General features: G+C 36.3%; 1 protein-coding gene across 1 annotated transcript in view; it reads left to right on the forward strand.

Moving 5' to 3' along the window:
* The window catches only part of Ccdc168 (coiled-coil domain containing 168), a 29,552-nt gene extending 7,292 nt beyond the window's left edge, over window positions 1–22,260 (forward strand). Inside the window, 6 exon segments of the mRNA XM_074044610.1 lie at window positions 522–9,961; window positions 9,997–10,024; window positions 10,068–13,331; window positions 13,386–17,923; window positions 18,095–19,851; window positions 19,948–22,260. Of these exon segments, the coding sequence (XP_073900711.1) occupies window positions 522–9,961; window positions 9,997–10,024; window positions 10,068–13,331; window positions 13,386–17,923; window positions 18,095–19,851; window positions 19,948–22,260 (21,340 nt within the window).
* Window positions 22,261–23,501: the final 1,241 nt, after the last annotated feature.

A 23,501-nucleotide genomic window follows, 5' to 3' on the forward strand; every position in this document is an offset into this window, starting at 1 on the left:
GAGTTAATGAATTTGGCAAGCCCATTGCTATGAGTATCACTTCAACTCATTACTCTAATCCAAAATCATACTGAGAAGTACTTTCCCAAAATGAAGGCTTTTCAGTTGATCACAAATAGCTATTAAGATAATCTATCCTATTGTACATACTGAATTTCCATATTCAATTTTCTTTTTGTAAAACTTTTCACATAAAGAACAGAAACATACTGATATTCTTAATGAAAGGATATAATCTTGCCACTTAGACTCATTGCTTTCAAAAATAGAGTTTTAGACAAGTTGAGATCTACATTCTCTTATTCTCTGAAATACATAGATGATTTGTCGACTGACTGGTTTATTAAAGGAAAGGAACTAGGAAATGAATTCTTCTGTAATGTGAATAATAGCTTTCCTTTTTTTCTCTATATTGATCTGTTTTTACATATGATATTGAGTTTCCTTAAATTTAGGGTGAGACCTTGTAAGAAATATATTCTAATGACAGTTCATTTGCATATTATGAACTTGTGTTTCAGAGTTCACATCTTTTCAGAAAGAATTACTTCAATACTTCCATCTGAGGAAAATGAAGGTAACTTTGAAGATCTAATTTTATCATCAGATGAAAAAATATGTTCAGATACCAGTGAAAGTGACTATCAAGTAAGTCACTTTTGCAAAAGTTACATACAGTCTTCAGGTGGGACCAGCTCATCTTTGTCATTGTTTTGTTCAGAAGTAAAGGAAACTTTTCCAAACCATAGACAGCACACAGAAAGTGAATATGAAGAAATACATTTTTCTTCAAAGAAATTATTTTCAATACTGAAAACCAATAAAAATAAAATGACAGAGTTTTCTTCTGATCTTAGTTTCCCAAAAACTTCTAAATTCACTATAGAAAATGAGTATCTCAATGTGGCACCATGCCCTCCTGCCCACTTATTTCTTTCTAGAGACCAAGTTAGACTTCTGGAAGAAAATGTGAGAAATCAAATTCCTTTAAAACCCAAAGTTATGTTAGAGAGTGAAACTAATTATCTGTACCCAAGACCTCAAAAGTCCTTGACTCAGAATCGACATTCTGATGACATGGTTATTTCTGCCCAAACAGAAGACTCTCTTCCAGGACAAAATGCTATTCAGAATCAAGGGTTTTATGAAGTACAGTTTACTGGTCAAACCCAACAATTTATTCACAGCCAAGAATCAGTCAACAGCCAGCTTGATAACAAGACTAACTATTTAGCTCAACCTCAAGATTTGATGGGAAAACCATTCTCCAGTTGCACACAGGACTCCTTCCAGGCCCAAGATATAGATAGGATCCAACATTTCATCAAAGACCCATATATTGTCAAAACCCAAGATTCAATCAAGGGCCTAAAGTCTGATGAACACTTAGGTAAGGCCCAATATTCTGTTTGTTTTGAAGATCTAAACAAGATTAAATATTCAATCAAGGGGCAAAATAGCATTTTTAAGAATGCTGAATTTCTAGCTTTAACTCTAAGTCCAAATGCAGTTGCTGAAGATACGCCACAACTAAAGAGGACAATGCAAAAAGACCAGCAAAACATTGCTTCATCAGAATTAAACCAGCACTCTCTATATTGCTCAATGCCTCTTTCACCTACCATTAAAATGCAGAAAAACAAAAGAAAAACACCAGATTGTGAATATAAACTTGGTCTTAGAATTCCATCTCTAAAAGCAAAGAAAACACCAGCTTCACAGGTATTTCAAAGCATAATTTGCCACACTTTAAAAAATAGGAAAAAGTTAGGATGCAAGAATAACACTGAGAAGACAGAATTGCAAAATAAAATTTTGCATCTTATTTCTGTCTCCAAGCTTATTACTCCCTACATTAAAAAGCATTCAAGAAAAAATCTAGTGAAAGTCATGTCAGGCTTAATAAAATGTAGATATTTTCTGCAGAAGCAAAATAAGTCACAACATGCAGAGAAAATCAATTATGCAGGCTTTGAGAAAGGACTCTCTGGCATCATTAAAAATGTAAAGCAGTATGACACAGAAAGTATAAGACTAAAAGGCACTTCATCAAAAATATTACTTCAACTAGAACAGTCTTCTGTGGTTAACACTGATGAACTAAAAGCACCTCATTCCTCATTAGAAATAAACCAGAAGAGTAAAGAGTCTAAAGACCCAATTAAACAAATATTAGACCTGCATATTCCAAAGCATGAGATTCCTTCAGAAGAAGGTATATCCAAACCTAAACAGAAATTTGTTTCATTTCCCAAAATGAAATCGAATGCAGGAATGAAAATAAATGAAGACCTACAAAGTACAGAGAATGGAGAGGAGTTACCAACCAGAACACCAAACATGCAAAGTTGCTTTCCAAAGGAAAATATACAGAAACAAAAAGATGTACTGGAAATTGTTATGGAGTTGTCAGATGTCAATTTGGTCATTTCCCTAGAATCCAAAATTCATAATAGTAGTGAAGAGTTAGAAGACACAGAAATGCAAGGGAGTACAGAAAATGCAGATGTGAAGAAAAAGAAACCGTTAATACCTAATATCACAGAACCTGGTGACCTAAGTGAAAGTGAGGAGCTGGAATGTAACACCAGAAGCAATGTAAAAAATATGCATCAAGATAAAAGCACATCTGATGCATTTCATAATGCCACCTACACTATCATTTCCAAACCATCTGATACGGAAATACATAGTAGCTGGAAAATCAAGACAGGTACATCAAAAAAAACAAGGCTTAGTCTTTCAGTATTAAAACAAGAGAATTTACCAGATGAAAAAAACATACAGAAAGCAAAACACATTAATAAGAACTCTCTATTTAAAAAGCCACAAGAATGTGACAGAGAGGAAAACGAACAAGTAATATTACAGCTGAGACAAGACTTCAAGATCGGTGTATATATAAAGCAAAAGCCCAAATATGTCAAATTCAAAATGGAACAAATCTGTTCAGGAAGTAGAGAAACTCAAAATAAAGACCAAGGAGTATATCCACAAACTTTTTCTACACAAACTGCTTTAAGAACTAGTCCATGCCCCATGACAGATCCCCTACAAGTTGAGAAAGTGAAAAAAAACACATACAGACCTACAGGCAGAGAAAGTGCTATAGATTCTATTAATCCATTTACAATGCCAGAGAACTTGCCAGTTGGTGAATATTTAATTGAAATAACAGAGAATGGGATCCCATTTGGTAGAAAACCCTCCAAAACATTGGATAGTCATATTGCAGAAGAGAAGAAAGACTTAAAAGGAGATTTACCTGTAGTTGCTATGGGGTCTTTTGAAATCAGAAAAAAATTGCCAGGAAGAAAAAATGAACTCAATGCAAAAAATGTAATTATGAAAGTAAAGAAACCTGCACTTTCACTGATGCTTTATATCAATAGACATGATAATTCAAGCTATAGAAAAAAATTGGGAGACAATTTTGAAATCATAATTAAACAGATGCTGCAAGATAAAATTTTGTCAAATGTGCCTCTGAAGGTTTACCCTCACTTGTCTATTTTGCCTAACACTAGAATGCATATTAGATTAAATGCAGGTAAATGCAGATATCTCAAGCTAACACAAGAGAAATCCCAGGTTGAACGGGAACAAATATATTTAGATTCCTTTAATAAGGAAAATGAATCCCAAAATACACTAGAAGCTAGATTGCAAGATGAAGCGAGAATGGTAGAAAAAGCTCTACCAAAAGCAGGCCCTCATTATAATTGTAACTTCAGATTTGGTATACATCCAGTGAATGAGATTAAAACAGAAAAAGAAATGCATAGACCAATTTCATTCACAGAAATCACGAAGGAGTCTATTGCCTCCTCCAGAATGGATCCATCTCATATTGCAAATGTGAAGAGAAGCATATCAACACAAACAGACTTCTGGTGCACACCAGATTTGGAGATGCCTTCTCTAATATTAGGAAAATCACTGCTTAGAGACCCTCTAAACCAAATAAGACAAAGTAATGTTCCAAATAGTGGAGGTGATTCAAGGGAAACAGGTTATGCTAGAAAAAAAGAAGAATTAACAAAAGATTTATCAGCAACTTCCCCAAAGACTTTTAATTGCTGCATGCCTGATTTGTCTTGTTCTAAAAAGAAGAAAAAGAGAGTAAAATTCATAAATACAAATACAGTGAATATGAAGATGAAACCATCAGTCTCACAAACATTCAGTATCACAGGACTTAGGAAGAAATCCGAATTGAACTTTAAGAAGATAGGCCAAGCTGAAGGGTTGGTAACTGATTGTCTAAATACTCTTTATTCTCCCTTACATAGCAGATTGCAGAGAGTGTTCTGTCATGCTCAGTTAGAGCAAGAAGAACCAACAAGTAAAAAGTACATTGATTTCCTTGCTAAGAGTAGGGCATTCTATGTCACAGAGGAAAAATTGCAAGATGAAGAAAAAGAGAAACAAAAAGCTCTCCTAGAAGCATCTCCACAGCATGGTCAACATGTGTGGTCTGATTCATGTCAAGTGAGGGAAATACACCTTGATGAGTCAGATCTGTCACTGATCTATTTAACACAGGAACAACCTGTTAATGGGCACGGTAGGCAGCACCAAACAGATTTCCTACAAACTACATTGGAGGGTAGCCTCAAAATGGATCCCATGCATCCTGAAGAATTACAGAAAACCAATAAAACAGAAAATAACATAGAAGTCCTGGAGGCTCCTAAGATTCTACCTTCCAAAGCAAGGAGTTCACTTGAACTTATGAACACAACAACAGAGTATAGTTTACCATCTGGTGGAAACCCTAAAAGGGAACTAGAGTCATATCTTAAGGGAAAAAATTCAAAGGTACCAACAGATCTGCAAGTGACATTCCTGCAGTCTTCTGATTCTATTATAATGCCCTCTGTTTTTAAACCTAAAAGACAGAGAAAAGTAGTAAGGTCAGCAAAGAAGCGACATAGAGTGAGTTACAGACATAGAACTATGAAGGAAACAAAGCCATCAATTTCACATAAGCAAAATGGAAGTGATAGCAAAAAACTGCACAGCAATGTAAAAGTGAAAGATCCACAGCAAAGGACAAATGAAATAGATACATTTTTGGACCTCATCCTCTCCAAGGTGCCTATTTTGCCCAACACCAAAATGAGGAGAGCCTTAAATTTGGATATACAGAAAATAAGAATTGATCATAATCAACTAATGCAAGAGATCTCACCACATGCAAGAAATGTACATTGCCCATATTCTACTGATGTGAATAGTTTTTCCAATGTGATGAAGTGTGGAAAGAACAGGAAAGAGAAGCCTATAGCTTTAAAGATGCCAGGGAATAGCTATGGTTTCGTATTTGATGCATATCAAAAGAAAGATCATGACCTTGTCAAATCAGATGAGGAATTGACTCTATCAGGAAGTACACATACTGAGGGACAACCACAAACAGATTTTATACAAACTCTTTGGGGTTCTATTTCATGCCCTATACTGGATCAATTTCAATTAGAAAACCTAGAGAGTTGTTATAGGTTTTCACCTCTACAGCCTGGGGAAGAGATTGTTGATGCATTTTCTACAAGAGAAAGTGGGGTTCCTCCTGATGCAAGCCATCACAAGGACCAGGCTGGCAGTGGTGAAAATAAAAGGACAATGACTCTTGGTTTCTGCACATCTGCTTTATCTACATCTGAAAGAAAGAAAAACTTCAAGCAATTTTCAGACACAAAAATTTCAGTGAATCCCAAATGTAGAATTAAGAAGGCAAAGAAACCATCAATTTCATATATACTCAATATCAAGGGTGGTACTAAACCAAATCATAGAAAGAAAATGGTATGTGACTTGACCAAAATGAAAGATAAAAAAGTGGCAGATAAAATGTACTCTTCAACAATGTACACAAGTGATATCAAGATAAACAGCAATATAGAAACAGAGGAAGGCACACCAAAAGAAAAAAGACTCAGTTCTACACAAGTAAAGCAAGAGATAGTACCATGTGATGGGAATATTACTTCAGATGACATCAAAGAAAGCAATCTTCAAGATGAAGAAGAAGAAGAAGAAGAAGAAAGTGAGGAGGCATTGTTAAAAGTAATTCCACCATATAGGCAACACTTTGTATTCTGCTCAGGTCAAAGGAATGATCTTAACTTTTACAAATCAGGAAACCAAAGAAGTAGAAAAATTCTGTTTGTTTCAGAACAAGAGGTCCCACTACAGATTCAACCTGCTGATGTAGTACAGGAAGAATTGCTGAAGAAAAGCCTCCAAGCACAAAATGGCACAATATATACAAGTTCAAAGCTTGCTCCTTTAAAATCAAAGAAACCACAAATGGATGAAATTTTAATTGGTACAACAGAATGTGATGTACTGCCTGATGAAAATCATACAGGGGTACCGTACAGTTGGGAAGAAGCAGAAAAGGCAGAGCTTAAAAATGATCTACAAGCAACTATTCTGGAATTTTTGAATGTTTCCAAACCTAATCTACCTAAATCTAATAAGCAGAAAAAGATATTTATTTGTAAAGCCTTAAAAAGTAAAATGAGTCCCACATGTATAATTATGAAGGCCAGGAAGCCATCAGTTTCAAAGATATTAAATATTCCACAATGTCGTCAAAAAAGTCTACCTCCAAAGACCTTGAAATCACAGATGGTTAAAATTTTTACATACTCTGGGGTCCTATTTGATGGGCTTTATACAATTGTACTGCAAGATCCAATAGCAAAGAAGCAGAAGGGATTAGCACAAGAATTACCAGCAGTCATTCTGGATTCTTTGGATTTTTCCACCCTTCCTTTACCTGCATCTAAAAGAGAGAGAGGCAATTTAGAACTTAGGGACAAAGGACATAAAATGAGTCTCAAATGTGGAACTTTGAAGGCAAAGAAGGCACCAATCTCCCAGACATTTAGTATCATAAGATGTGGTATGCCAAGCCTTAGAAGGCAATTAAAATGCAACTCCAAAACCAAGACGAAACAAGGTAAGCCTGTGGCAGACATATTCTTGAATGTGATTTCCTTTCCCATGCCTGTGTCCCTTGAGATGAAAACCTATCAGATAGGGAACAGAACAGAAGAGACAGGCATGCCATGGGGAACAAGATTTGATTATGAGCTGCAACAAAGAGAGCAGTCAGCACGTGGAGAGAGAGCCCGGCATGCACATCCCATTGATAAGAGCACTACCTCAAATGACACTGAGAATGTAAAAGGCCAAGGTAGAGAAGAGGGCCCATTCACTGTCCAGAACTTCAATTCCAATGCTCATCAAATGAAGGAGGCTAAGTTTGTGAAATCAGGTCTAAAACTGAAGAACTCAGCAACCCATCCAGAGTTAGAGAAATCACGTCGTGATAGGGAAGCACAGAAGGCTAATTTGAACAATATACAAAACAGTCCTAACAATGCAATGAAAATGAACATGCAACAGGAAAAGATAGAGAAAACTATCCCAAGAACGTTCTCAAAACTATCCCAAGAATCAGTTCCACACTATAGCCCACACTTCAGTTTCTGTGCACAGCAAATGAAAAATCTTAACCCTTGCAAATCAGAATCCAATCTGAAGAATTCAAAAGGCAGAAGGACTTGGAATTTACCTTGCACAGCACAAGAAACATACCTTAGAAAAACAATTTTAGAGCCTGTTTTAAGACAGTTGGTGAATTTTCTTCAAGTTGAAACAGTGGGAAAACTCCCTCAGATTCAGGAAATAATAAAGAGTAATGTAGCTCTAGAGACTCAATTTCCAAAACCAAAAGAATCCGAGATTGGCTCAATACCATGTGATATGCCTGGGGATGGAAATCCTAGAAGGAAATGGAACGGTCCCATTTCTGAAAAAAGGGCACTGAATCAAAAGGACCCAAGAATAGCTTTAAAACCTTTAACTTTCTCCAGCCTTGTGTCACCAGAATCTAAAAGTGAGAGCTACACAATAGAGTTCATAAGCAAAAAAACTCTGAGTCCCAAGCATGTAACTTTAAAGGCAAAGCAACCACCAATTTCAAAGTTGCTTGATATTGCAAGTTATCCTACAGGAAACCGTAAAAAGAAAAAGCAGCATAACGTTAAGTACCAGATGGGAGAGATGCAAAGGCATGTAAGAGTAGGAGAGGCATTACTTAGTACCATTGAAGGTGCTAAGAGTCCATTACCCAAATTAATGATTGATGAACAACCATTTGATACAGCAAGGGGCACTCCATCTAACAGAACACATCAAAAAACTCTGGGTGGTCATATGACAAAAGAAAAGGGAGAGTTACAAGAAAACTTAGCCACAACTTTCTTGGGATCTTCAGATATTTTCATGCCTGTTTTACCTGACGCCAAAAGCCAGGTAAACATAGTACAGTTATCAGAAAATGAAATTATATTGAATCACAAATGTTTAACTGTGAAGGAAAAGAAGCCTTTGATCTCACAGATACTTAAAATCAATGGACACTTTACCACAAAACATAGAAAGAAATTTGCATCTAATTTAAGAACTAAAATGAAAGTAATGTGGCAAGTTAAAAATATGACTGATACATTTCTTAATACCATTTACTTCACATCAGTTATCTCTGACATTAAAAAGCAAAATAAATATAAAATAGAGATAGGACTCTCAAGTACAGAAAAATCACATATTCATGCAGAACTCAGTGAGCCAACAGGTGATGGCATATCTAATAAATATACGAAGAAAATTAACCATTCTGCTGTAAAAGAAAAATCTCCATACCATTTGGCAGGAATTATAGATCCTGTTGGTAGGCAATTACCTACTTCAGAAGAAATTAAAAATCAAATCAATAGTATAAAAATACATGACATGTCAAGTGCCAAATGTATACTTTCACAGGGAAAGCAATCAGTTTCACAATCACTTAATGCTGTGGGTTATGCTTCTGCAAGCATTAATGAGAAATGGAACTCTAAGTCCCCAAAGATAAAAACAGTGAAACATAAACCTGTGTTAAATGCTGACATAATATCTGCACACACCTCTATGCCTCTTCTACAATGTATAAAAATGGAACATTCACCTAGTACATGGAATACATATGAAGAATTTGCTGAGAAAAGAAACACCCTAAGCAAAGCAAAAGTTAGGGAGGAAGAATATAAACAACAGGTCTTGTTTAGAACAGACTCAGGGAATACCCAGCCATTTGAGTTTGGAGCAGAACAAATGAGAGTAACTGGTCCTTTCAAATCAGAAGCACCTTTAATCAACACAGCATGTCCCAAGAACATCACTCCTCAGAAAACAGGTATTTATTTAATAGATCAAGATGCAGAGATAAAAGTTGGAGAAGAGGTTAGTTCAGAATCTAGCTTTTTCTCTGAGATAAATCCTCTTCAAAATGAAAAGCAGAAGAAGGAATTTAAAACTGCAAGATGGAGAACAAGAACAAATTCCAAGACTCTTGCCCTGCAAAAGAAACAACCAGAGTCCTATTTCTCAGACACTATTTGTAGTTCTCCATGTGCCTACCTATCTATGTATCCTAAAATTATAAGACATAAAGATATGGCAAGAACAGCTGATGTGAAAAGCCCTGTGCATACCAAACAGGTAAGACTGGATGCAAAGAAAACACCAGTTTCCCAGTGGCTTGAATGTGGAACCCAAAGAAACAAAAAGGAATTGAGATGTAACATTATAAAACAGAACAAAGAGTTACAGCAAGGTCCAGGTAAAAATGTGGCAGGTTTAGTTCTGAGTAATATTTGTGATTCTGGCTGTATTACATCTCTAATTAAAGAGGTTATAGTAGTGAAAAGGGAAAAAGACAAACTACAAAAGCCAATACACATTTTTCCACAGCTAAAGCTGAAGAAATCACTCATACCGAAAACATTATATTCACAATCCATTGATCAGAGTGCCATATCAAGTGTTATCAGGAGACCAGAGAAATGTGTCATAGAGCAAAACAAAGAACATCAGGTTGTTTTCCTAGACATTCTCCCACAATGTAGAGATCACTTAATGATTAACCATCAAATGGAGAAGCTGGACCATGTCAAATCGAAAGTTGATTCGGAAGGAGAAGCATATCGTGTTGCATTTCCACAAAAAACAGAAATCAATTTCAGTATGCTCAATACCCCGAGAATTAGAACATATGCAGAATCTGAATTCCTTGTTGCACAAAGAGTAAAGCAAGGAATTATAGACATTGCTAAACGTTCAGTTTCAATTCTGCAGGGTACAGAAGAATCAAAGGAAAAAGATATTTCAAGTTCAAAAGGAGAGAATATCTTTCTCACAGAGTTAGATGCTTTTCAACAAAAGACTCATAAGAAGCGAAAGTTGTTGAGACAAGAAGGCAATTCCATTACACACTGCAAGTCTGTCATGCCCATTAGGGGGCCCCTTCATTTGGAAAACACAGGACAGGCAGCTAAGGAAGGAAATGTGTATATTAACCCAAAAAGTATTTCAGATCTATTGGGAAGAGGATTAAAGAAAACTGATATCTTACTAGGTTCCAAAGGACAGAAATTTTTTCATACAAATCTAGGAGGTCTGCATAAAACATGTGCAGCTCCGAGAGGATATGCAAAACCAGTTAACAGTCCTAGCAGCATCCCAGATTCTATACCTTGCCACATCAGAGACCCTTTCCATTTAAAACAGGCAGTCAGTACAGCAAGGAAAGAAAGTGATAGCATCTCTGTAAATGTCAATGTAGATCCATGGAGAAAAAGGCAATCAGAATTATCTAATAGCCCATTAATATCAAATAGAAAGAAAATGAACTTTTCCACAAAATTGAGGTCAAAGCAACTAAATATTTGTAACCAGAACAAAAAATATATTATGGAATGCATTTTCTCTTGTATATTGCATCAAATTCATATTGAAAATTCAAAGAAGCAATTCTCAGCAAAAGCAGTATTAAGTTCAAAAGTTTTGAACCCAATGGTAAAGAAAGCATCAAATGAAGTTAGTATTCCAGTGGATCAACCTCCATGTACAAAAAGAGTTAATCTGCATATTAGAGGGAAAAAAGAACATCAACAAGAAAGTATATGCAAGACTTCTCCAACCTGTATTACTCATTCTTTGATGGATATATGTCAGATTACATCACCCTGGATAAAGAAAGCATTAAAGGCAGTAGATGATCCATGGTACCACACTACTAATACAGAAAAGGTGGAACAGAAAGAAAAATGTACATATATGCCTCTTCCAAAGCCCACTTCTCACTCCAAAACAGATACACTTCAAATTAATATCCCAATGCAACAAGTAAAATTAGATGCTTTAAAAGTTTTAAGGCATGACTATTCAACTTCACATACTAAAATACCACTAAAACAAATGGATGCAATAGATGGATACACTCAAAAAAGAAAAAAAGAACGAAAAGAGCATCACCTGCCAATTTCCTATGACAACATCAAGGAGCATCTATCTTACTCTCAAAATTATCCCTATCTTCCACCACATTTGATGCCTCAGACAAAGGCAGCTTTATCAGAAATAAGTAATGTGTCAAGCAGGATAAAAGGACTACACTTATTTTCTAAAGATCAAATAAGTATGGAATGGTTTATGCCCTCAATTACACCAATACAAATGAAAAAACAAAATAGAACATTGCATGTAGAAGCATTTGGAAAAAGTACAAAATATCAGAATCTTTTATTTTCGAAAGGAAATCAGTCATCACATGGGGCACAGGTATTTGAGTCACTATCACAAGGTAACTCACTCAGGCTAAGGATCAGGAATAAGGTAGAATTATACAAGGCAAAGCAAAAGAGACAAATAGAAGCATGCCAACCTACAACGCTTTTTCATTCTTTCTCTGTATTTGTGCATCTTTTGCATGAAAATAAGAGACAGAAGGGTAGCAAAAAACAAGCAGTTATGAAAGGCGAAACATGCCCCCAAAGAGGAACTCTAAAATGGAAGAAGGCAGTATTTTCAGATCCATTCCATGTCACTGATTGTGATACCCCAAACAAACCAGAACTGCAATGGAACATAAAAGAGACAATGCCAAGTATGAAACATAGGAGTGGTGGTCCAGATTCAGTTGTGACAAAAGTATATGAGCCTATCCCTTGTTTACCTCACATCAGATTGGATAAAGAGACAACTGATGGGACTATCTTAGACAGTGTAAAAAGAACAAAACAACATATATCACAGGAAGAGAAGGACAGTGTGAAAACAGTGGCAATGAAAGAAATAATGGACTTTCGCATTACTTTGAAGAGAGAGAAATCGTCACGGTCACATACAATTAATGGAAAGAAATTACCTTTGCCACTCGGCATTAGAAAGAACAAGGTGCAAGAAAGAAAAGGAAAATCAGGTATTAAACTGACAAACTTGTGTACTTCTTTATCATCTCCATTACATCCTAATTTGGATTCAACAATTAAAGTAGAAAATGGTAAATCAAGAATTCCAAGGAGCTGCCTTCCACCACTTAAGCTCCAGGCATCATCAAACATCAGAAAAATATTTTCAGAATCAGCTAATACAGGTCACTTAAGCAAGATGATAGAATTAAAATGTCTGCCACAGAGGAAGAAGGAATATAGAGAAAATAGAGTAGATGTAAATGATATAATGGACCTCATATGCACCATTCTAAAAGGAAAGAACTCACCTTTTAAACAGTTACTGCATGGGAAAGAACCAAGGAAAAAGAGAAAACGAGAGAAAATGATGCAGAATAAACTCTGGGATTTCATTCCTTCTTCATCTAATCTAGAATGGGATCCTAAAATAAAAGAGTGTTACATACAAGGAGTAAGAAAATTCTGTCTTCCAACGTCAACACTTCAGGAATTGTCAGGTGCAATGGCAATGTGTGAGGAGCCAACTGATGATATTTTAAGCAGTATAAAAAGAGCAAAACATTTGTCACAGAAAGACAGGGTGGAAATAACCTATGAAGAAATAATGCAGTCCGAAAGAATAACTTTGGGGGTGAAGCAATCTTCAGAGTTACAGGAATTACAATTGAACGATGAAGAAAAAGAGAAAAAGGTACAGGAAGATAAACCAGATGAGATTCAGAGCAAATCTTCCATCTCTCTTCCCCCTTACACTGAAGTGGACTCAACTATAACTGAAGTGACAAGATATTCTCTTCCAGAACTATCACACCAGAAATCTTCAGATGTAGTGAGAGAAGCAAGTAAGGAGTCCATTGAGAGTAATACCACAAGTGATACACAAAAAGTAAAAGAACATATGCCACAGAAAAGAGAGGATAGAATAAAAATATTAGCCAAGAAAGATATAGTGCATTCAAAAGATAAAGTTTTGGAAGGAAACAAGGCACATTCACAGGACCAGCCATTGAATCCTAAAGAGCAAAGAAAAATGGTTTCACAAAGTGAAAAGCAAGAAAAAACCTACGGAGAAAGTGAAGAACTTGGGAAACGGGATTATGATGGCAAAGACCAAGAGACAGTGGATGGAGAAAGTAATGAACAAAGGAAAGTTGACAGAGAAGGTAAAGAACAAGAGAAAGTGGATCTAGACCATAAAGAGCAAAGGAAGTGGGATCAACGCAATAAAGATCATGGAAAAGTAGGTCTAGAAGACCCAGGTCAAAGGAAAACAGATGGAGAAGGTAAAGAACAAGAGAAATCAGATAGCAAAAAGCAACGGAAAGTGGATCTAGAAAGCAAAGAACAGGAGAAAACAGATCTAGATAATAAAAAGCAAGGGAAATGGGACCAAGGTAATAAAGAGCAGGGTAAAATGAATGCAGAAGACCAAAATCAAAGGAAAACAGATAAGGAAGGTAAAGAGCAAGCTAAATTGGATTACAATGGTAAAGATTATGGGAAAATGGATCCAGAAGGCCAAAAGCAAAAGAAGACAGATCCAGAAGGTAAAAAACAGGGAAAAGAAGATGGAGACGTTAAAGGACAAGGGAAAATGGGTCTACAAGCCCAAGAACAAGAGAAAACAGATGAAGGTAAGAAGCATGAAAAATGGGATAAAGAAGATGAAGAGCAAGGGAAAATGGCTCAAGAGAGTAAACAACAAGGAGAAATAGATGTACAAGGCCAAGAGCAAGAGAAAACAAATGGAGAATGTAAAGACCAAGAGGAATGGGATCCTGATGGAGAGCAAGGGGAAGTAGATCAAGACAGTAAAGAACAAAGAAAGATGGATCTGGATATTCAAGAGCAAAGGAAAACAAATGGAGCAAGAAAAGAACAAGAAGAATGTGGTCAAGACAGTGAGCAGCAAGAAGAAATAGATCAAGATAGTAAAGAACAAGAGAAAATATATTTGGAAGGTCAGGAGCAAGGGAAAACAAATGGAAAATGTGAAGAACAAGAGGAATGGGATCCAGATGGTGAAGAGGAAGGGGAAATGGATCCAGAAGGCCAAGATCAAGGGAAAACAGATCCCGAGGGTAAAGAGCCAGAGAAAGCAGGTACAGAAGGTAAAAAGCAAGGAAAAACAGATCAAGAAGGTAAAAAAGAAGAGGATATAGTTCTGTATATATATTTTCCTTTTGAGTCTTCTCAAACTCTTCATGAATTAGACAGAGAAATAGAAGGAGAAGAAGACATACCAGGAAAAACAAAATCTGCTATTTCACAACTACAGTACCAGAAATCATTTGGTGCAGGGAAAATAGCATATATAAAGTCAATTGGAGAAGATAAAACAAATGATATAAAAATGGTACAAGAGCACCAGCCACAAAAAGGAGTAGGGAGAGGAAAAGAAGTAAATATGAAATATATAATGTACCCTGAAAGTGGGGCTTCCAAGTCAAGTCAATTACCACTTTCACCTGTATCCAGTATCACTGAGTACAGTGGCCCCCAAACTAAAGAAGAACAAACAAATGTACATGAAAATCTGGGACAAGTGAAGGAAACAAAAAGTGAACTAGATGAAGTTCTAACTTTACCTTTATTTCACAGTAAGTTAGATAAAGGAATAAAAATCAAGGAAGAGAAACAAGTAGTAACAAGATCTTTTCTCCCACCTTCACAAAACATAGAATCATCAGATACAGAAAAATTAAAGCACACAGTGTTGTCTTTAAATGACATCTCAACCAATTCAAAAACAACAAAATACATGACACACGTAGAAGAGAATAAACCAAATATTTTTGAGAAAACCATAATGCATCCCAAGTGCATAGCTGTGAGGGCGGATAAGTCACACCTTACTCATATAATCAAAGAAAAAGAACTGCAAGTGAATACCAAAGAGCAAAAGAAAGAGAGAAAGGGAGGCAGTGAAGAAACAGTTCTGCTTCTGAGCAAAACTTGTCCTTTTGTCACCTCTTCAGCTCTCTCTAAATTAGACACATTAAAGGAAGAAGAAGAAAAAGAAGAACCAGGAATAATTAAAAGCTGTGTGCTACACCCTGTGCTCCAGGAAGACTTGCTTGCAAAGAAAACAGCATCAATGGAATCTATTGCTAGCCATGTGAAGAAAAGAAAGTATCTACCATTGACAGAAGACAGAGTACAAACCTTAACTACAAATGACTTGATACACCCCAATAGCCCAGTTTTCCAGGAGAGGACATCGTCGCCTCCTTCTACATTCAATATCAATGAGTACAGTACTCTGAGCAAGAGAAAGGAACCACAGTGGAACAATGAAGAAAAAGAAGAACAGAAGGAAGAAAAAACAACAGACCCTAATGTGGTTCTGACAAAAACTGATCCTTCTATGCCTTCTCCATCTCAACATGGATTCTCTCCTTTCCAAGTAAAGCTTCTAGTATCATCAAGTGCAGAAGAAATCAGATATGCACGTTCAAATAGAGGTGTTAGCTCACATAATATAATAGCAAAAGCAAATCTACAAAGGCCATATGAAGAGGCAGAGGGCATTGTAAAAATAGAAGACACAAAAAGAATATTCCCTGAAAGAATAACTTTGAGAACAGAGATATCTCCACCTGCACATCTACACAAAAGAATAATACTTCCTTTGAGTATTAAAGAGAAAAGGGAAAAAATGCAAGAAGACAAAAGTGAAACAGGAATGGTTCTGAAGAAGACTGCTTCATTACCTTCCCCATTTTGCCTGAAACAGGACAATAGAGTGAATGAAAAGGAAGGCACACTAGGAAGAACACAATTCTGTTCTACAATACTAACAATTCAGAATGTACCAGAGTTAGATAAAAAAAGGTATACTGACTCACTGGAGTCACTGGATAGCAACAGAAAAGAACTGATACAATCCATAACAATGGAAGAAGAAAAAGATAGATACAAAGTAGACAGGAAATTCAAAAAGATCCCCAAATGTATGGATCTGAAGATGAGAAAATTGTCACTTTCACATAAACTTAGTACCAAAGAGTTGCAGAGGAAAATTCAAGAGCAAAAGAGAAAAATGAAAGAAGATAAAAATGAACTAATTACAGTTCTGGCACATGGAATTAAAAAATTGTCTCTCACACAGTTTCAGCAAGAGGAAAAGGTCCAGGAAGATAAAAGTGAGCCAGGTCTGGTGTTGACTAATATTCACACTGCTAGATCTTCCCCAACTTTCCTTAACACAAATGCCGGAATCAAGGAAGAAAGCAGGATAACATCAACAAGATCCTCTTTTTTCATGGTAAACTTCCAGGAAACATTAGATTATGAAGGTGGTACATATATGAAGCCAGATACTAGTGATATTTTAATCAATCTACAAAATGGAAAACATGTGCCAGGGAACAAGGAAGAGAATGAAGCACAAATAGGAAAGATCACAATGTTCCCCAAACAGCAGAAAATAAAGGGGCAAGAATATAAAGATAAACCAGGAGTGGTTCTCACCAAATCTTCTACCTCATTACCATCTCTGCCTCACATCATATCAGGTAAGAAAATAGAATTAGATGATGAAATGCTAAGACTTACAAAGTCATCTTTGCAGAGAATATCAAATGGGGGAGAAGCAGTACCCACAGAGGCAATCAAAGGTGATATAATGAAAGATGCTGAACTACAACATATGCTTCAGAAAGAAGAGACAGACTTTAAAGAAACAATAAGTAGGAGAGGCACAGATATAATTTTGAAGGCAAGAAAATCACCTCCTTCCTATAAGCTCCATAGAACAGAACTGCACCTGGATGTTAAAAGGCACAAGGCAAAGGAACATGAAGGTCAAGGTGAAACACAAAGTATAGAACTAAGAAAAACTTATGTTTCCAAACCGATTCCACCTCACTTTAAACAAGATGAAAGTGTGCAATTAGATAAAGAAAGGATTGGAAGTAAAATATCTTTTCTTCCACTAACACTTCCAGCATTATCGGAAGCAGAGAAGAGAGCAGCCATAGAAGCCATGAATGGTGATGTCAGAAAAGGAAAACAATTTATGACCCAGAAAAAAGAAGGAAGTAAAATGAAAACAGTAGACCTGACGATCAAGGTGTATTGCAAAAAGGCAAGGATTTCACTGATTCCACATATCCTTAATACAAAGGGATTCATGCTGAATATGAAGGTGCAGGAGAAAAAAGTGCACAAAGATAAAGGTGAACCATGTGTATTCCTGACAAAGAATTTCCTTTCCATACCTTTGGCACCTCCCTTTTGTCTGGATTCAGGGGACAAAGTAGATGAAGATACAGCAGAGAACAGAGGAGCCTCTTGTTCACAGGAAAATCTCCAGGAATCATCAGATGCTGAGGAAACAGCGAATAGAGAGTCTGTTCAAAATGCCAATAAAAACGTTAAAGGAACAGAACATCATGTGCTCCAGAAGGAGGCAGAGCAACAGTGGACTTCAGACTTCATGATGAGTGTTCAGCAAAGGAATGAACCTCCACAAGTTAAATCAGAAAGAGATTCAGACTCACAAGATGAGAACATTTATTTCACGGAACTTGGTACCATCAGAAGTTGGAAAATGATAGAATTGCCTTTGATAGGACAACAAGATAAGCCAAAGGAATATAAAGATTCTAAAACTTCCACTGCCAGATCTCCCACAGAAAGCATGTCAACTTTAACAAGTTCCTCTTTTTCCATGGGAAGCTTCCATGAATCATCAAATTATGAAGGGGGAACATATATGAAGCCAGTTACTGGTAATATTTTAATCAATCTACAAAATGGAAAAGAAAATAGAAAAGAACCTTTGGCTACCTTTCATTCCTTCCCCACAATGAACTCAATCAAAATTGGAAATCTGAAGAAACAATCTGAAATCATGAATAATTTAAACCATAAAATAAGCCCTAAGGCTTCAATTTCACTGCCAAGAAAAACATCCAAGGAAATATATATCACATGTGGCACCCCTTTAAAGTCAAAAGGATTTTCTGCAACAGAGACAGATACTAGCAAACAGGAAGCATCATCGAAAGTGTCTCCAGAGTCTGTGGTCTTAAGTGAACTTCATAAGCCAGAGAAAAATGTAGAAAGTAACAATAAAGTAAGCAAAATGTTTTCTCCTGAAGGGTTAGAATCACTTGAAGAAATAAATATCACCAACTCCAGTACCCTTCAAAATACAGAAGAGAAACATACCATGAAAAAGCAAGTAATGGCACAGTCTAAATTTGGGCACAAGACCATGCCAAAATCTACCCTTTCTCTTAAGCTACCACTTCAGAATAGAAAGCAGGAAACACTCTTAGAAACAGATACAGACAAGAAAGCTACAGTGTACCGCAGCCTACAAATACTAACAGGAGAGCACATGGATGTCACAGCGTGTAATGCTCAAAGAGGAAAAGAAGATCCAGCATCGCTTATTCCAGAGCAAGAAAAGCGTGCTCTAGAATTGCTTCAGAAGTTCCTTAAACCACCCTGGACTCTTTTTCAATCTGGACACCCGGAGGAAAAGGATGAAGCTAACACGAGCACCACTATAAATCTGGAACAGAAAAAGCTGGAAATGGGCAATAACAGTGCTGTGGGTCAGGAAGAAGGGAAATTTAAAGTAGACACGAACACAACTGTACATCTAGAAGAAGACAAAACAGAAATGCACGAGAACACTGTCAACCTGGAGAAGGAGAACATAATGGACACAAGCAGAATTGTGAGCCTGGGTGTTCTAGCTCCAGGGGCAGAGAAATCTCAGGTAATCACTCACACAGAGAACAACTGCCCAGTCAAGCAAAAGCAAGAACAGGAACTAGAATTGTCTAGTTTTGCAGAACAAAACATTCAGGTACAAAAATTGTCTCAAAGAAATGTTCTGGATTCATTTCATGCCCTTATCCCTCTTTCTCTTAAAGACCAGAAGGGCTTATTAACAATAACAAGTCTGAAAAGAGAACTGAACCCCAAGTATGTAACTATGAAAATCCAAAAGCACCCAGTTTCACAAATTCTTGGTATCACCGGACATGGCACTCCAAGCAAAAGAATAAAATTAGAATTTGTTGACAAAAAACCAATCTACATGGTTTCATGTAGTGAAAATATCCCAGGAATGTTTATCAGAAGCCTTTCTATTTCCATGAGTCTGCCTCATACTGAGGAAACTGTTGAATCTGAGACAAACCTAGTAAGGGAAAAGAAAGACTGCCTTTCTGAATTCCAGGAGAAGTCACCAAACACTAGTGAAATTATTAAGAAGGACACCTTAATAAGAAAGAGGGAACAGAATCTTACAAACACAGTTCCACAGGATTCCCAACCTTTTGTGAGTGAACAACAAATGCAAAAACTTCCTCATGTCAAATCAGAAGCAAACCTTAAAGGTGAAATAAATAAAAAAAAATTAACTCCACAAACAAGAGAGAAGCTTGTTCCAGGGTATAATGACTTTAGGATTATAAAAAAACCTGACATGCATATGACTAAACAAGAAGAAAAGATGGCAGAATGCATTCTGACACCCATAGACTGTCCATTTTTGTTTGATGATCCAATGGGAATTGTGGAAACCCACATGAAAAGGACTATAAGTGTGAATATTCCATCTCCAGTGGTAGAAGAACCACAATGTAAAACTCAGTTATTTGATACTGGGGAGTATTCCTTGCTTCCGAAGCAAAGGAATCAGGATGACTCCATATGCAACACTACCACACAAAAGGTCCAGCAACAAGAAATTGTTCCAAGAACCATTCTTACACCACCTCAAGTTAAAAATGATGAATTCAAAATACCTGGAGATGGTACAAGTGCAGAAAGTTTATTTCTCATTTATGAAGCAATTAAAAGTGTCTTTAAATTCCAAGTAGGAAATATGACCCAAGACAAAGTTTTTTCTGACAAATCAGGAAAAGTACAAGCTTATAAACCTGATGAGTTGAAATCATCACCTTTTCCAGAGGATCTAGATATATCACCAACAACATATTCCAGATTGCAGCACAAACACCTTTTGAAACATTTTACTGCTGAAGAAAAAAATAAACTCACTAATCATCTACATTCAAAAGCACTTGAAATAAAACTGAATTTGATACCAGAAATGGCAAAAATATCCTTACGAAAGTTTATCTTTTATTCAAAAGGGGATAGTTCAGAAGATAACAGCTGGAAGCTCTATCCAAGACATAAAAAAGTAGATTTTATGTCTTCAGAAGGGGTTGGTACTGTAGAATTTAACTTAAAACACAATTACCAAAAAGACTGTCCTCCTCTCAGCTCCATGAAGACATGGAGTCCTAATGTTTCAAGTAGCAAGAAGGTCATCCCAATGTTGAAGAATATTAAAATGAGAGATAGTCAGACATCATTAGTGACTTCTGCTAGTGAGATCCCATTGACTCATGTTCTCCAAAGCTATTCAGTAAAAGAAAAAGATAAACTTTTCATGCATCTTTCTATTAAAACATTGGAGATACAAATGAAAGCTTTTTCCAAAATTGTAAGAGACTCTTGTGCAATGGCCAGTGCCTCAGACAGAATGAAACCTTCACTTAACAACTGTATGCATACTGTTGTCCAAGTACCAAAACAGAAAAGCAAAATTTTATTATTTTTTGAGGAAAAATCTCTTCATGAAATCGATCTTGATTTACAATACAAACACCTCCGCTTTCACCTGGGGCTTTCTGTTGATAGTACGTTCCCTAAGCCAAAAGCACTTCCCAAACACACTCTTAAATTAAACACAGTTTCAGCATGTAAAAAAATAGATGATAGTGGAGAAGGTTTTACTCCTTCCCTTGATACAGAACTGTTAGAACAACGTATTTCTTTCAAAAAGCAAAGTCCCCATGAAAACTCATTACTCTTCAGAAAATTCCTGGAGCCAATCAGTGTGCATGACTTTGATCATAATCTATGCAGTGTGGGGCAGAAAGACACTAGAGTTCTTTCAGAGATAAAATCCCACCAGACTCCAGAAGAAGACAAGCAATGTCACGTACAGTTTCAAGAAACAAAAACATATAACACTTCTGATTTAAGGACTTGGGAAAATACCACTGATTTACTTGATTCACACTCAACTCAGATTTCTGATGATTCCACTAATATTCAGATAAATACTGAGAGTTCTGCTAACTTGGAGGAATATCCAACTCTTGAATCAGATGGGAGTGAGGAAAGTATGTTTTTTGAAGCCAGCCCTTTCTTAAGTCAGGTTTCACAGAACGTTCTATTTGAATTACAGAAAGGCATTCCTTTGAAAAAAATCTACAAAATAAAAGAAGCAACTTATTTGAAACCATTTTACAGTTCTTGTGACTCTCACAGAAGCAGGAAATATAAATCATCCTCCAACATGCTGTCTCCTGAGTGGGTGTGCGTTAGTTCATCAAACACGGTGGAAATTCAGTCTATATCATCTTCCATATCATTCAGTGAAGAGAAACTTTCATGGACTTCAACAAGCACAAGTTATTCCTCAACTTCCTCCACTGAATCAAATATTAAATTACAATATGGAAAAAAGAATAGCAAGCCTCACATGCATTCTGAAAGCAAAGAAAGAAAGAAGGCCAAATTTGAATTTAGAAAGCGCAGTGTTCACTGGGATTGTGATTACAGTCATGAACCCAGTAAAGAGAAACACCCAAGAAAGGAGAAAGGAGACAGGTCAGATTGTTCCCAAAACAAACATAGGTCAGCATCAAAACTTCATAGGGAGGATATCAACTTCCATTCAGAAGGAAAACAAAACCAGCCCTTTTTTTATGCCTGTAGACCAGCAGACTCACTGGAAATTTTACCCCAAACCATTCGCTTCACTGTTCCTCCCAAAACCTTAAAGAAGAGAAACTTCAAAGTTCCCTTGGTGGCAAAGATTTCGGGTTCTTGGAATATTTGGAACTCATCCAAAAAGTTGTTGGGGTCACTCTCAGGGCCTGTTAGTCCAGTTCATCAAAGTTAATATTACCATATATACATTCCTCTGAATTGGAATGCTGGTTGCTATTATGGTATTCTAGAAAAAATAAAATAACAATGTCAAATGTATCCTCAGTTGATATATTTTATTTCTGAGGCAGATTTGTTCAGTTGTTTTTGGAGTCCATAATGGAAGAGTAGATGTCTTTGGGTTTAGTCCTACCATGTGTGAACTCCTTTTAGTTGATGCTGCCTCCTCATAATGCTAGAGGAGCAGTCTGCAGACACAGACATCCTTTTCCACCCTACCCCAATGCCTGGAGGGAGAGGGGGAGGAATTTTACCCTATATATAAGGTGGAGAATGTCTAGAGAGTTAGGAGAAAAGACGCATAGGGATAAAGGAGGAAGCATTTCAGATAGCAGTGTCAAATGCCACGTATTACAGGACAAGTACTCTTATGTCCATTGAGTTTGACAACCAGCTTGAATAGCTTAATACTTTTATTATAGAGAACTTTGAGCACACACAATAGCATGACAGACTTCTGTATACCCATTAACCACATTCCAAACTATCAACCTGTGACCAAACCTGCCTTATCCACTTCCCATTCAGTCTTCCATTAGTATTTTGAAGCAAATCCTGTATACATCATTTGATCAATAAATACTTTATTATATATCTCCAAAAGATAAGAGCTAATTTTAACATAACTATAATACCATTATCATATCCAAAAATAACAGCAATTTTTCCTGAAAATCCAAATAGACTAATGAGTGTTGTATCATTTAAAATTAAATGTATGCTTCAGAAGATTTCCTGTCACTTCTGGCAATGCAAATTAGACCTGTTAGAAGTAGCTTAACTTCTTGCCATAAAATGATAAGGGACAATTAAGTGACTAGATGTTATATTGTGAAGAACTGTCACTAGGACATCAGATGTCTGTTTATTCAAAAGAAAAAAATATTACAGAGCATTGAAAACAAAATTAGATATGAAAGGGCATTTTTATTTAGAGCCAGAAAAGATATCACCACATAACTTATATATGTAATAATTGAACCCAAAACATCCTAAGTCCAGAAGAATATTTTAGTTAACTACTTGGTACATATTTTCCTACATTTTTGACTATTTGATCATCTCTTCATAAAATAACTTTGTAGTATGTTTTTATAGAAAGATCAAAAGTAATCCAGTCTAGTGGCTGATCAAATTCTATTATTGACAATTCAGAAAACTCAGGCACTTTTGCTAACTCTAATAATTGTGTAC

The sequence above is a fragment of the Castor canadensis genome, chromosome 10, assembly GCF_047511655.1.
Source record: "Castor canadensis chromosome 10, mCasCan1.hap1v2, whole genome shotgun sequence".
NCBI classification, from domain to species: Eukaryota; Metazoa; Chordata; class Mammalia; order Rodentia; family Castoridae; genus Castor; species Castor canadensis.